The 16,293-nt window shown below is 33.4% G+C and overlaps 1 protein-coding gene across 11 annotated transcripts in view; it reads right to left on the reverse strand.

Moving 5' to 3' along the window:
• Positions 1–16,293, reverse strand: part of TCF12 (transcription factor 12) — a 372,696-nt gene that overhangs the window by 48,538 nt on the left and 307,865 nt on the right. For 2 of the 11 annotated variants that reach the window (XM_036107011.2, XM_036107010.2), the window contains exon 1: positions 9,710–9,881. The exons of 7 other annotated variants lie outside the window; for them this stretch is intronic. In XM_036107011.2, the coding sequence (XP_035962904.1) occupies positions 9,710–9,778 (69 nt within the window). In that variant the 5' untranslated portion in view covers positions 9,779–9,881. Of the gene's footprint in view, positions 1–6,856; positions 7,013–9,709; positions 9,883–16,293 lie in introns of those variants that run through there. 2 more of the 11 variants (XM_036107012.2, XM_036107013.2) reach the window with 2 other exon arrangements.

The raw sequence follows: 16,293 nt of genomic DNA on the forward strand, positions 1-16,293 counted from the left end.
ATTTCTTTTGTTTAGTTAGATAAGGGTACATCCATTAAATGTCATTCCAAATAAAAATCCTAAGTATTCACTTAAGTGGAAGAAAGTAGCTACCTTTTTAAAATTATGGGAGCATGTATAAAAAATCATACACATATTTTTGGCATAAGCATAGAAAATTTCTGGGATTACACATAAGAAACTTGGTGGTTACACCTCTGGACTTACAATTGGGAGGGAAGACATTTATTTTATGTCCTTCCACGTAGTCTGGTATTTTATCCTGAGCATATCTATGCACAAAAGAGTTGAGGAAGCACACACTGAGATTAAAATGTGCGCCAAAATTTTATTTACATAAACTATCATTTATATTCATTTATTCTTCCTCTGAGGCATTAACTAACTATAAAGACTCTTGACAAATTACCTAAGCTTCCAAGACTCAATTTCCTCATTGGTAAGATGGTGCTAACAGTACTTGCATCAGGGGGTTGATGGGAAAATCAGATGAGATAATACATATACAATGCTTAGCACAGTAAGCACTAAGTATTAGCTAACAGTATCTCAATCATCTTTCTGTCATTCTTGTAGAAGCTGTTATTCTACAAAATATTGCCCTTGTTCAGTTCCTGAATGCAGTTCTTACAGTTTTTGTCTGCATAATCCTACTTATAAATATAACTCATGCTAAATAAAAGATTGAAAAGTTTATTTTTACTTTTCTTGCTAGTCGGTTTCATACCAGCACAGGTGTTTCTTTTCAATGGATGGACATTTAGGTTAGTTTCCTCTCCCATCCCAGAGGTAAAGACTACACACCTGTGGTGCCTGAGAAGTTTGAGACAAGATGGATTCCTAAGAACTACCTAGAAAGACTGTAGATAAAGGAATATGGCAGATAAAATGTGTTTTCTTCCCCATTACAGATATTAAATGTATTTTTCTAGTTTAGCGCTATTACATAAGATAGTGTCACAGTGAAATAATTGGGTATACACAAATGTGTTTTGAATGCTGATGGGCAGGAAAAGTTTTCAGGAAAGGAATTTTGCACTTTCTTCTTTAATCAAGTGTCAGTATCTAAACTTAGCCACAGCTAGATGTCCTCTGTCCCCTTTATACAAAGATTTTTCCAAACTAGGCTGAAACTACAATGAAGAATAAAGTAAATCCAAGACCCAGCAAGAAAATACATATGAGAATAAAATTTAGAAGACAGCATTAGAACATATGCTTCTTGTCACAAATGCTTATTTTATTTACTATATACACCATCACTTGATCTCAAAGTATGAAACACAAAATTCTCTAATTCTATCCAGGTTATAGATTGAAATAGTATGTAAGCCTCCAACATATGAAAAAAACTCCAGTTTTGATGTGTCATCTCACACACACAAAAATCTACATAATTTGTCAATTAAATGTATAATTTGTCAATTTATATTTATTTATCCTTATTCCCATTCAATTCACTGTATTCCATACATAATATACTTACACTTTAAAAAATTCTAAATGTTTGCAATTATAAAAGCAATTAAAGGATAAACCTGACTGTACTGACTTACAAATCACAGTTAAATAAAGGAGAATATGCTGATCATATAATGGTTAATGATTGCTGTCATGCAAAACAAGAAAACCAAGATAAACCACACAAAGCAGAAGAGACTAGCCTATTCGTATGTAAAAATTTTAAGCTGTATGCAAAAAACAGGGCTCATTTTAGAGGTAAAGTTGTTTTTAATGTTAGTCTTTATAAACAGAGTTTGAAAAAGAATAAATGGACTTTTAAAAGATAGATCTTATAAATGAAAATGGTGAAAACTCTAAGCTATTAAAAGTTTATCATTTATTTACTAACGTAAGTTCAAAGTTTTTAATCATAATAAAAATGTTTTGAAAAACGTGGTTCTCAAAGAGGCCCATCTAACAGCATTTCTAACACCAGCCAAATAACTTTACTTTTGGTATCTTAACCATAGCTTGCAAAAACATAGATGCAATGTTATGAAGCAGCAGTTGCGCCAGTCTCAATTTCTCAGATCAAAGAGTTCTTGCGGCAAAGCGCAACTGATGTGGTCTCAAAGACTTTATTAACTCCAGATGTAGGGAAATAGTCAGCCAATTCCACAAAAAGAGCAAGTCTCTTTTAGTTACAATCAGTACTGGCCACAAATTAAAACCAGACTGCTTATGTCATCTGATCACCTGCACATAGATGCCAGTTTTTTTTTCTCCTAGTTAATGATCTAATCAGACGTTTACATCTTAAGTATGATTTTGTATCACAACAAACAATCTTAAAATTAAGAGAAAGGAATATATATGCTTTAAGATGATTAAAATCTACCAGGAATCAAACTATTTAAAAGAGAAATAGAGGGGCGCCTCGCTGGCTCAGTTGGTAGAGCTTGAGACTCTTGATCTCCGGGTTGTGAGTTCGAGCCCCACGTTGGGTCTAGAGATTACTTAAAAAAAATAAAATCTTAGAAAAAGGTACAGTTAAGTAATTTAAGATATTGCAGTAAAATGTGGTCAATATTTAGAACTTTTCTTTAGAATTCTAACTTCCATTTCAGAATGTCAGGCTCACAATTGTTATCATGGGACTGTCTTCTTCTTTCCCAAGCACTTACATTTTATCCTCTAGGCGTGGTGATGAGAGAAATTTTGAGTGTCTGTTGAACAGAACTATACCATTTATTCCAACCTGAATGAATATTACTGAAAATCTAAGATACGTCCCTGTTAAGTCTGGCTGAACAGAACGAATCCACATCAGTATCTCTAACGTCTTCATCTCATCCTACCCAAACGTACTTTTTAAGAGTGATAGAGCACTTCAGGGATGAATATTTATAATTACTCTTTACAGTGATTACACAACTATCCTTGGGATGTTTTAGCTCATTCAACCAATTGAAGTCAAGTTAACAAAAACATTCCTTTTTACTTGCTTGGATGATTCAGTTTAGTCATATGGATAACTCCATATTCAGAGCAGATCATTCTCTGTTTAGCTCTAAAGGCTGGAGCTGTGCACTGTGTTCTTGATTTCAATGCGTACCTCCTGTGATTAATACTGGAAACATCCCTGTCAGGCAGGGAGCCATAATGATTTTCTGATAGTTATTGAGAAAAGATGCAAAGAAGTAGTAGCTTTTGCTAAAAAGGTTTTCCTTTTTCATTTTGTTTCTGTTTTTTTAAATCTTGTCACATCCAGTGATGGGTTAAAAGACGATGTCACTCCCCATGCCTTTAAAAATAGATCCATAGCCTGTGTGGTGGCTGGTATTTTTAAATGTCCCAAATGATGAGGAGATGAGTTGGGAATTTTCCTTAGTATGTGAGAATAGCTATAAATCTTAATTAAGATACCCTTCCACAGAAAATGAGAGGAATGCTTTAGATGAGCACTATCCAATAGAGGTTTCTGTGATGATGAATATGTTCCACATCTGTTCTATACAATGTAGTAGCCACTAGTTAGTTACATGTGACTATTGAACACTTGAAATATGAATAGTACAGCTGAGGAATTGAATTTTTAATTTTACTTTAATTAAACAGTCATATGTGACTAGTGGTTACTACACTGAACAACATAGGTTTAGATCATTTTTCCTTACTCAGTTTAGAACTGCATAAATTATTTTGAAAGAAATATTCTTGGAGTCTCATAAGCTCCAAGGCCTATGAAAACCAAAATCAGCCTAAACTGTCAAAAAATTTAGGAACATCTTCACCTGATTTGGAAAAAAGAAAGATGGAGGAGCTTATCCATTTTTCTGAACATGCTCTAACACAGTAATTACTATCAAGATTTCATTATGTTTCGGCTTCTATTAGCTCTAAGGTCAAGATGATTTGAATAGCAGTTTTCTTTAAATTCCAATAAGTATCATTAAACACTTTAATACATGCTACCATGGACCTCCAATATGTGAAAAGTTTAAAATAATAAGAGAAATCATCTTTAGCACAGTCTTTATCAACTTACCAAAATAACAAAACAAAACATTTGGCTAATTTACCCTACCATCATATTTTCAAAATAAAAGTGTAACATTATATTCAGGAACATCCACTTAATTTACCTTATTTTTATATATTTTTTATTAAACAATAAAAATTTCACAAGATATACCCGAGTACCTAAAAACCTGGAAAAAAAGTCTAGGTCATTGGAAGAAAAGAAAACCACAACCTAAGTCAAATCCTATCTTTAAGAACTGTAATTAAACCTCCGGGCCAATAATTTTTAAGATATGCATGTTTAAGGGTCAACACTTAAAAATTAAGAAAAACTAGGTAATTACCATAAGAATTTATTTTTTAGTTATTACTGATTAACCTATCCAAGTTCCTCACACAATAATACAAACAACAGTTTCTATTCCTGAATTCTGGGGGCCCTGAATTTAGTAAAAAGAGGCTGTTTAAAAAAGAGTAAATAAAAATTTGGCTTTAAGAATTATACTGATTCAGATAAGGATGCTAGGTAGGTGTTAGGGAAGTTCAAGAAATTTCCTAAAAACAATTTTCTATTGATTTTTCTGATCATTTTGGATCCATTATTCTCTGTGAATACTGATCTAATGTATAAACTCAAATACAAAGCATCTTTAACTTAAGTGGCAAAATTTTAAAGTTTCTGAAATTTAGGTCTTCCCAATTTCCTTGTTCCTTCTCTAAGCAAAATTAAAAGAAATATAACCCTAAAGAAAGACATTAAAATTTTTAAATAAATCTATGAAACCACTGTCTAATTGAAGAATTTTCCAATATCTAAGAATACTTAGATAAAAGATTTGATAAATATTTCAATGTTTTCCGTATTTTATTATTACATAAAAATAGAAATTTTGCCACTTTGCCAGAAAGTCCAATCTACTACTGGAGTCTTTATGGTAATTCCAAGCCCAAGGGGAAAAATATTGATAGTTTCAGTACCAAATACCATAAAAACCAAAACCAAAGGCATCATAACGCAAAATATCTGAGGTACAAGGACTAACTCAAGGACACGCAAACCATCTCTGTCAAGGATTCTTTTTACCTAATTAGCCTGCTAAAAACACAACTGGATAAAAGGGATAAAAATACATGTTTTTATTTTCAACAGTTTCATAAGTAAAAGGAACAATGTCTTTTCCCAAGAATTCCCAGAGATGTGTAGGGGTGAAATGAAGTAAAATTTCCTAACAATAAGAAAACAAAATTCCAGTTTTCAGTACAAAGCAGCTTAAAATCAATTACTAGTTCTGCTGTCTAACAAGCATAGTTGGATATTACTGGTTTTCAATTGTGAGAAAAATGTCTTAGGAAGTCAAGCACATTTTTATTAATCTTAAGTTAACATCACTGGGCATTTTTCACCAGCTCTTTATTGTAACTGCTATCATTGTTACAATGATCTCAGTTTTTCCTGAGAGATAAACTATGGAATTTTTAAGGGACTGGGTTTGAAACTTGTATGCTAGGATAATATACTAAACAAATCAATGAGTGTCACTCCTTAGCTCCCTACATTTTAAAGAAATTGAGATCCAACAATACAGAACCTGATCTCTTTCTTCAACACATTCATGAACTACTGGAAAGGGATATAAATTTCTTTCTAAAACATTAATAAAGCTGACCAGTGACGACATAATCTCCTGGCAACAGCTGTAGTTTTACACTCCTTGGTATTCTGCCCACAAATTAAGGGGAAAAAAAAATCCTTGGATTTATATCTAGAATATAGTCTCAAGATAGTTTTGGTAAAGGGGAGAAAAATCAAAGTAGATTTAAGCTAAAGTCCTTGACATTCTATGCCGTTAGCATTGTATCTTCACAGAATTCTTAAATTAATTCATGTTTTCCTCATCATACAAATAGTAGGTTTAACTCTACTGGGCCCACAGACAAGCTGGAAATTTGAATTAATTTACTTGTACTTTCTTCTCTCATGTTAATTAGCAATAAATCCCCAAGGGAACCGAAATGTAGCTCTATATACTTTCACGTTGGTTTCTGTGCTTTTATTAACTGATAATGTTTATTTGCAACATAAGACTTAGATGTATTTACAATGAAATTTTAGCTACTTCCTACTCTAATTCTTATGAAAATACAAACTACGTGGGCAGTCAGGTGCCAAAACCCTGGCTAAACCAATTTTCAGTACTATGAGTTCTATTAGAAGAGGAGACCACGCTAGTCTGATTTCCTGAGTTCTTAAACAAATCTGGTTTAAAGCTCTTCATCTTAAACAGAAACTAATAAAAATCTGCTTGACTGACCACATCAATCTGCATTCATAAAACTGTTAGTCTCATCATATATGCAAAATACATTATTTATAAGAATGGCCTCCTGTTTTCCTCAGTTTCATTTTCTTTCCAGTGTAGTATATTTTGATACAAATTATAGTAAGGATAAATGAAGTCTGGCCCTTTGCTATGGAGGCTAGTTAACTTGCCCTTGGGAAAACCTGCTCTTGGGAGAGAGATCTGGGTTCAATTCTGACCTCAGCACTTACTAACTGGGTGGGGCTTGAGCAAGTTACTTAACTTCCCTGAACCTCATTTTCCTTATTTATAAAAGAATGACAGTAACAACTAAATGACAGAGTGGTTGTGAGAGTTAAATGAGGTCAACATAAAGCCCTCACTATAGCTCCTGACAAAGTAGCCCTTATAATCATGTTAGTTCCTGTCTCTTCTTTCCCAGATTCCATCCAAAGAAGCTCAATATTAAAAATGCATTTCTAAGCTTGAGTTTCAAAACTTGGATTTCTGTGTTGTCTCTGATAAGATTAAAATAATCCCCTCATACAATTAAAAGAGCATCACGTCTGTACTTGCTGCAATTTTTATACCTGGAACACTCTGTAGCATCTTCAGTTCAAGGCCTAGAAAATGGAGGCTGATCAGATCAGAGGAAGGCCGAAACTCCAGAATCCTCAAGGTGAAGAAAACAGGAATCCTCTCCTCCCAAAACTTTACTTCCTTTACCTCTAAGACTTTCTACCTTTCTGCATAAAGGACACAATTTAGTCATATCAATGAGAAAACTGAATGCAGGGCAAATTCTTTATACATAAGGAAGCTCAGAAACCCATTATTCTTTGCTATTTTTTAATCTCACAAAATTGATATTCAAAATGGTTTTCAGTTTTCTGTTTATGATAAACACATATTAATATTTTACAGTATGTTACAGAATACAACCACACAAAGGCTATATATGATACAGATCATTAACCCCTTCTCTTTTCAAATAGTGGGAAAAACAGGGTTAATATTTTGGCTTTTCTTTTCCGCATATAGATGCCCAAGCCTGTTATATTTCCAACAATATAATACGATCACAAAATCTTAAATAATAAAATACAGAAAGCCTCTTTGCTCATTAATCTGTTTTTTGCTAGAGACTACTCAGTCTTATTGTTAAAATATCTCAACCATCCTTAAATACATGAAACCGACTTGAAAATTTAAAAATAAAAACCGGAAAAAAAAGAGAAAGTATTTTAAGACCAGTGCCATTTAGGATTTCTTGCTCCCTAATACCCACAAAGGGATCTTAAAAATGAAATCAATGGGAACTTGTTAGCATTTCAAACTAATCTGCCCTATCAACTAAAATAAAATGTAAGGTAGGATTAAAGAGTGAGCTTAAATTTAACCTGTTCACTATGAGGATTATATAAAAATTCCATAACTGAAGTAAGGAAGTATATTTCACTTAGAGTCTGGAAATTTTAAGTTAAAGCACCAGTTTTTACCATGATGGGTAGACATCCCCCAAAATATACAGTAAAATGAGGCATTCACATAGTTTCTGGATAATGTAATTACATACTACATCATGTTCTTATTGAAGAGTTGTAAGAGAATAAAAAAAAACTAGAGGTGGTAAAAATAAAATACATATAAGAAAATACATTAAGACTAGGGCCTTATGATCCAGAGGACTAAGCAATATATCAGCTATTTATGCATTTTTCAAGAACATAGAAGTCACCTTTGACCTATATCAGGCACAGGCTATCAATTTTCAGGCTGCACTTCTCTATCATACCAGCTATGTCATCTACCGTAAGTCTGGAAATACTTAATACCATCAAAGCTGTCCCCTGCCCCCAACCCAATGTAGAACAAAGAGAAATGTTGTAATAGAGTGATCTGTGCTCTCGAAAGAATAAAATCTAAACTCAATTTGAGTTACAGTCTCTCTGCTTCAGAGGCCCTGTATAATTAATTTTCCTGAACTCACAGACAGACAGACACACACACACACACTCTTCAAAATGACTATTTTACTCAGAATTGGACATAAAAGTATTTTCACATTTTAAATACAGTTAGCAAGGAAGCTATATAGAGATCAAGTAATTTCACTTATATTCCCCATCTAAATCTACCTCTCATATTTCCCAAAGCTCTGCTTATATGGCTAGTGCGAACACATACTTTTTAATAAGTTTAGGATATTTTGGCTTGATTATCATCTATTAAGAAAGCTTACCCAAAAGTTAACAACCAAATGCTAACAGAGTCCAAAGAGGCCTTCCCAAAGCAGTCAGAGAATGAAAAAATGCTTTCATTAGTTCTCATGTACCCTGGTTAGAATCATATGCTACTTGAAAACATTTTCAACTGTTGAAAAGGGAAGGAAGAAACATATCTGATTTTACACCTATTTTAGGAAAATGTGATATTTTCTTTATAACTTCAAGCATTAGCATTAAAAATGCCTCTACTCCCGACCAAAAAAAATATCACTAAAGTCATATATGTATTTAAAAAGACACCTGAGGGAAAATTTTTTTTTGTAAAGATTGAGGAGGAAAATACTGAATTTCTGACATAAACCCAAGATTGTTATTCACTAGTATAACATTTTTACTAACTTTATCAATTATAAGGATAACTCCTAATCTTCCAGTGAAGTTCACTTTTAGAATATACAAAATCCTCTGACTTAAAGATACTTTTGTAGAAACATTCTAAATAATATTAAGTAATTAAAGAACAGAAAAGTCTTGCTTAGCAACACAGAAAGGTATTATTTTAAAACATCTAACCATGTGCTATAAATTGACCAGAAATACATTCTTTGGAAAATGTTTAAATGCATTCTTTGAAAAATAGTGATTTATTTTATGAATCTGTACCGGGTCAAAATTCTGGTTTGATTGGAAACAGATGGTATCCCAGTAAAGTCAGGCTCTGGACCTGAAACTCCAAACAGGAAATACGGCCCTCACTAGCTGACTGCTTCCCTAATCATTCCCAGAGCTTCATACTTGTTATTTTTATGAATATCCAAGATGACTTTCATCTTTCCCTTCTATCTACAAAGCATCAAACAATCCTCTCTCTTTGTGAGTGTATGTGTTTTATATATAAGTTATATGTTTACAATATAAAAAACATTGAAAAATATGTACTTTCAAGCTCACTGCTAGTAAAGACATCAGGGATTAAAAATAGTAACTCACAAATTCAGGTTTATTTTCTATCCTATTTTAAAAATAAAAGCCAACAACTATTGAGTAACAGTGTCAAAGGCAACTTTACTGACACTACTTACAAAGAAATACACAGTTTAAATGTATTGCAGAAAATGATAAAACCTCACAGGTTTTAGTAAAAAGCAATTAATCTACACTGTTTTCCATTAAATAAGCCAGTTAGAAGCTATATGAACAAAGAAAAAGACTTACCGTTTTCCCATTGTAGTAATACATCAAAGAATTGCTGCCCATTCCAGGGACAGGATAAGCACAATACATGTTGATTTTGAAAATGTTAGTTTGCAGCTAATGCACACAGCTTCTCTCCAAGACATACATCCACACAGCCAAACAGAGTTAAGTCTTCAGCACTATGCATCCACACATGGATCTACTCAAAAGGAACTTATGCAAAATAGGACTGAACCAACTCACAGAGCAGAGAGGGAGGGTTTATGCTGTAAGTAACCTCTTTCAATTTCTATCAAGTCCTTGCATTGGTGGAGGATACCAATAAGACAAAGTTTGGGTATTTAAAAAAATACAAGTTACTTAGGAATGTTAAATAATGAAAAGAGATAGAGTGTCCCAGAGATAAATATCCCAAGAAATTGTTAATTTTGTCATATATATGATATATACCTCTCTCAAAGAAAGGCAAACTGACATCTCTTAATCTGTTTTTAGTTTTAATTAAATTAGAGTACAGGTGGCAGGGAAACCCAGCTTGCTATACCTCTAGCAACATTACCATCTGGCCTGGTCTAAAGTTGCTTCCAACTTTGATAAACACATGATCAAGCTATCAGGAATTGGAAACACTGAATCATGTGTAACAAGAAGGATCTAGACAGTTAAGCCTTGTACAAAATCACTTCCTGGAGAAAGCAGACCCATCACGTAAGTACCTCTTAACTAGCTAGAACAAATCATGATTTTTTTTAAGTTATAAAAATCATATTGAAAAAAATGTTGAAAGGAGCACATTTCATGAAAAAGTTCAGTACAAAAACTTAAAATATTATCTTGAAAATAAATGTTTTTAAAAACAGACCTGTTTTTTTCAGACCTATTTAATAATACAGATTTTCAGTTATAAATCTCCTTAAATTTCTCATTCACAACACCAATTAAAAGTTTATAATGGACTACACTCTTCTAGACCATCTAATATGTAAAAGCAATTCAGTAGTTAAATAGTAGTAGTTTTGTTTTCCCTTACATAAAAGTATGAAAGGCTGGTGTGTATAACAGACAAGATGTGCACTATAGCTGATAAACCAAAAAAGGTTTCTTAGATGTCTTTCCTCCAAGTTCATTACTGTTCTTAAAGAATACTTTTTATATTCATATTTTTATGTTAATGCTCAGATTTCTCAAAAAGGAAAAATAAGATATAGAAATGTCTCATAGACTTAAACATTTTATTACACTTATAAATCAAAAGGTTTTAGACACTGTCTGCAAATACATATTTCTCCCACATATTATTTTGTTATTTAAAAAATTTTCCATTTGTCTTTTTCATTTGTCTGGATTCTAACTCAGAGAAACAAAATAGAAACATTTATCTCCTTTCTCCCCATCAAAACCTCTTTGTATTACTCTCTCTTCTCCCTGGGCCTTGCAGGTTCTAACGAAACTGTGCCAATCAGAGGAGAGTTAACAAGCTGCAAAAAGGGGCACATCACCTTTTTTAAGGCACCTTTCATGAAGCAGAGCTCTTCTAAAAAATATTCCAGAAACATTCAATAAGAGGGCAAAAAATAAACAAAAAACCCAACCCATTCTTATGAAACATACTGATCAAATTATAGTAATAAAACCAGATCAGACAATAAGGCCAGCTAACTTCACAATGTTTAAAAGCTGATGGTATCGGAGTAACAATAAAACCTCCCCACATTCTCCAGATACAGAAAAGACTAAGCAGCAGCTGCAAAAGAACATCACTGTACAGCAGACTATTAAAATGCCAGTCTGCAGAGTGGTTTGTAACTTCCTCCCTCCTGAGAGACCACAAAGACCCATTTCAATCCTTAGAGCACTGTGTAAAAAGCTTTGATTTACAATTAACAATGCCAAGCCTTAAAACCATTCAAGTAAATTTTACTCTTTCATAGATATAGTCGTTCTCTGACAGAACAGCTACTCTTAAAAAAAAAAAAAAAAGATGGGAAATTGATCATCTAAAATAAAATTTCCTTTTTCTCTTAATGACTAAAAATTTAAAAATTTACTTTTGAATAGAAATTGAGGAGGAAAAGAGGGAAGCCACAAAACACTGATAATACTTGAACATTTTCTTCCTATAATCATTGCTCCAACTTGAGACAACTTTTATATATTGGTAACAACAACAACAACAAAATCCACTTACAGTAGTTAAGGCTCATTTCTCTGGGGCTTGCCAGAAAAGAGTACTATTTTGTCTGATAAAACAAACAATATAATGTAAACCCAACTATACAATCTTGGCTATTAAAGCACAATGAAAATTTCAGTATTTCACCATCAGTTCTTTATTTTAGATACAACTGTATGATACTCTAAAAGGAATAAACAAATATTCAGGCAAAAAAAACCAGTTCAGAGTAAAGTCAGACACTATAATCTTCTACTGTTCTAAAGTAGTTTATTAAGCAACTGGAGAAGTTTGCTATTAAAGCTGAAACCTGAATGTGAAATATAATAGTTTCTAAACAGAGTTGAGTAATTAAAAGCTTTTGCTTCTCCTTTTCATTCCTGCTTTCAAAAACAGAGATACAAAATCCATACACATGTATTTAAGACACCTTCCTCTTCCCCAGTACACAACATATTCACTTGGTATACACTACTGCCTAAATTGAAGGAAGCAGCAGAAACTTAGAGAGATCTACATATATATGACATTAAACTAATTTTTCAAACACAGTCATCAAGGAAACGGTGGTAATCTAAATAAAATATTCCCATAATCTACTTTGTGTGTTATGGCAAGGTCTTTTGTTACCCCCATATATTTTTTTGAAGTCGGCCTTACCCTGAAAAAACTACAACTGGTTGACATAGACTGTCATTTTCTTTATCACAATTACAAATGATCTTTTATGTTGTCTTTTTTCTCTTCCTCAAAAATATTTTTTGAAAAATTCTAATTTAATCTATGCAACAGCTGCAGCACAATTTTTTTTCTTAAGAAGAATCATATTACAGGAAAAAAAGGCATATAGATGGATCAAGTGCTGCTCTAGTGAATGCAGTTGTTTAATCTTTGCCTTTTTTTTTTTTAAAGGAACATGTCAAGGGTTAATCCTGTGACTCAGTCTGACAAAACGAGTCAGCTGGAGACAGGGCCACTTTTTAAACCTGATTTCAGACAGACGTGCAGTCTGCACAGGAGCTCTGAACTGTCCTGCACTTTTTATCCTGGATTGCTTCCACCAACAATTCTATGTAATCACTTATGTGTTATTCTATGATGTGATCTAACTTAATATTCATGCTACCTCGTCTAATAATCTAAACAATCACCAAGTTTTATAACAAAATGGGCATTTCTGTACACATGCGCAACATGATTAATGAAAATGTCACAAAACCCTGAAAAGAATATGACTTGGAGCCATACATCTTTTATTAACAAACTGATGATCCTGGTTTGAGGATTATTGCATTTCACCGATTTTCAAATACAGTTCCCCTTTCTTTCTTCAATGGTTCAGGATGTGATGTTTATTGTCATTCCAACAGCCATCAAGCACAGACGTAAACTAGATAAGACAAAGCTATAATGTACTTTGCCCAAGCAATTTTACTTCTTTACTGAAGATTTAGGAAAAGATGTTTTCGAAAAGTCTACTAGATAGGGACTTTCCGGCAGCTTCTGTTTAAATTCCAAGCCCCCATGCAAAATTTCCTTTTTCCTTCTTATTTTTCTGTTGGTTAGGAAATAAGACATATCTTCCTTGGAGACCTATGCAAAATTTCATGGAATTACCTATGCAATATTTTATTTTAATCTATTTTGTTAGCTCTTCTTTATCTCTATTTGGATCACTGTAACTCTCATACCTGTTTTATAAACTATTCTTAAGCAAGAATGTTTCAACAGTGACCTAAAGTTCTAAAAAGTTTTCAAAAGAAAATTTTAATTGGACTGAATTACACATCTTGAATTAATCAGTTAATAAAGGCCAGTTAATGGTTAATCTTATTGTACATTTTTCTAAAACAAGGAGGCAACATTTTGGTGTCCCAAAAGGCCAGAAGATCTGGCTAGAAAAGTAAATCTAAAACCTGTTAGAAGATTCCTCGTGAAAAGTTTCAACATTATTTCTAAGTGAATCAATTCCTGGAAAATAAGACTTTCAGAGTGATAAATGAAGCCAAACAAAGTTCACATGTGAATAATTCCACAAATGAGCTCTGTGTTTTCCTAAGCATGAAACTCAGTAAATAACTAATAAATTATTGGATGCAAGGGAGGTGGGGGTGAGGATAGGTTTAAGAGAGATAGTAAGTGATAGAATCTACAAGTGGGCAGATTAAAAGCAAAAGACCCTTCCCCAATGCCTCCTCTGCCTTATTTAGCTTGTAGAGAGATGTACTTTGCCTAAGCAATTTTACTTCTTTACTGAAGATTTAGGAAAAGATCTTTTTGAAAAGTCTACTAGATAGGGACCTTCTGGCAGTTAGCCTGGCTAACTAAATCAGACACCACAATACCAGGTTTTATATGTGAACATTATATTGTAGATTTTTCTAGTATATGCTGCTTGTTACTAAAGTCATTCCTAAGTGTTCAGGAAGTTGCTTCTGGTCTTTTTCTAAAACCCTCACAATTTAGAAAATTTACCTTTGCAAAAGAGAAAACAAGAATATAAAACTCTAGCAAAATAATACATCTCTCTCTCGGGGCACCTGGGTGGCTTAGTTGGTTAAGCGTCTGCATTCAGCTCAGGTCATGATCACGGGGTCCTGGGATCGAGCCCCACATCAGGCTCCCTCTCCCTCTGAGAGCTTGTGCTCTCTCTCTCTCTCTCAAATAAATAATCTTAAAAAAAATAATGCATCTCTCTCAAACCAACCGATTAACATTCAATGCATATTATTTAAAGCTAATGCTATTGATGTGAAATCATATAAGGCATCTTCTAATACAACAACATCACTCTATTTTTGCTGATACCATTCAATCAGTAAAGAGGCTTCCAAATACTGTTTTCCACTGTATGAAAATCTTAAAAATCAAAGACTTTATTTTGTGTTTTTTACTCAGGTGATACTCTGAAAAAATCATTCCAATTATGCCTTAATTTTGAGTACCTAAATCTTAGCCAAACCAAATAATAATCAGACTTATAGTGGATGATATTTTAGATTGGTCCGAATACTGGTACACAGTTTATTTTGATATTGGTTGGATATGAGGAGCATCAACACACATGTAAACACACTTCTCAGAGCAGAGTAAAAACAATGCTGAAGTTCACAAATCATATTACCTGTCTCAGACAGAGAACGTCAGATTTCTTATTGCTTCTTTACAAAAATCTCAAGTCTAACTTGAATTTTACAGATGCTTAATGATTAACAAAACAGAAAACAACTACCTGTATGGCCAGTGGTAAGAATCAGTTACATAAACTGCATCTATAGGGCAAAAGAACACTTGTTTAATTCCTCTTTTGACAACCATATGAGTATAATGAGGATGTGTAAAAACAACTATAACTCCTGGAGGAGAAAGCAAATAAATCTCTTTTTGGGGTAAATAAATAGTATCCTCCTGATATCAATACGAAAAGAGCTGACAGATCATACAAAGCCTCTCAAAGGCTATCATTAGACACCCTTCAAGTGAGCTAGAACTGTAATTACTGAGAATATGTAAAACCTGAAGCAAATTGCATGTTTCTTTTGATCACAAACTCACTATGACAAAGCAGTTTTCTTTGAAAAATTAAAGGAGGGGATCCCCCCTCCCTGGTAATTCCTACATCTCTTGGCTGTCCATTTCTTTCCCCACATGAATTGCAGTTTGTCACTTCTCATTTGCCACTTGAAATAACATGGTAAGAGAATCATTAGCTATGTTGCAACTTGATAATTTTCCTGCAGATGGCTCTATAATCATAGGACTGCGTAACGGTGTGTGTGCACGTAAAAAAAATGAAGAAGGACACCTAGGTTTTTAAATTCCTCAGTAAACCAGCGCTTCTGAAGAGCTTTCAAGACAAAGTTTTTCACTACTGACTTATTAGGCAACCCAACAACAAAACTGTAAGCAAACAAAGCTATTATTTAAAATCATCTGTAGGGGCGCCTGGGTGGCCCAGTTGGTTAAGCAACTGCCTTCGGCTCAGGTCATGATCCCGGAGTCCTGGGATCGAGTCCCACATCAGGCTCCCAGCTCAGCGGGGAGCCTGCTTCTCCCTCTGACCCTCTCCCCTCTCATGCTGTTTCTCTCTCTCTCTCACTCTCTAATAAATAAATAAATAAAATCTTAAAAAAAAAAATCATCTGTAAAACGTAAACAATGTGGTCTTGGGTTAAGTTAGCTCTCACTTAGAGAAAGTGCCACATGATTTTTTTGTTTCTTCTGCAGTTTTTTTCTTCTGAGTTGGAAAGCACTAGATCCTTTCAATTTATGAGAAATGGAACAGCAACAAGATACTACGTCTTATTTTATTTTTAAAGAGACCAAAAGTAACACCTGCATTTTAGCCCACAGCCATTTCAAGAATCTGCAACTAAAGCTTTAGGTAATTTATACATTAAACTATTTCTGGCCCCAATCTATGTTTTGT

This window comes from Halichoerus grypus, chromosome 8 (genome assembly GCF_964656455.1).
Source record: "Halichoerus grypus chromosome 8, mHalGry1.hap1.1, whole genome shotgun sequence".
Classification (NCBI taxonomy): Eukaryota; Metazoa; Chordata; class Mammalia; order Carnivora; family Phocidae; genus Halichoerus; species Halichoerus grypus.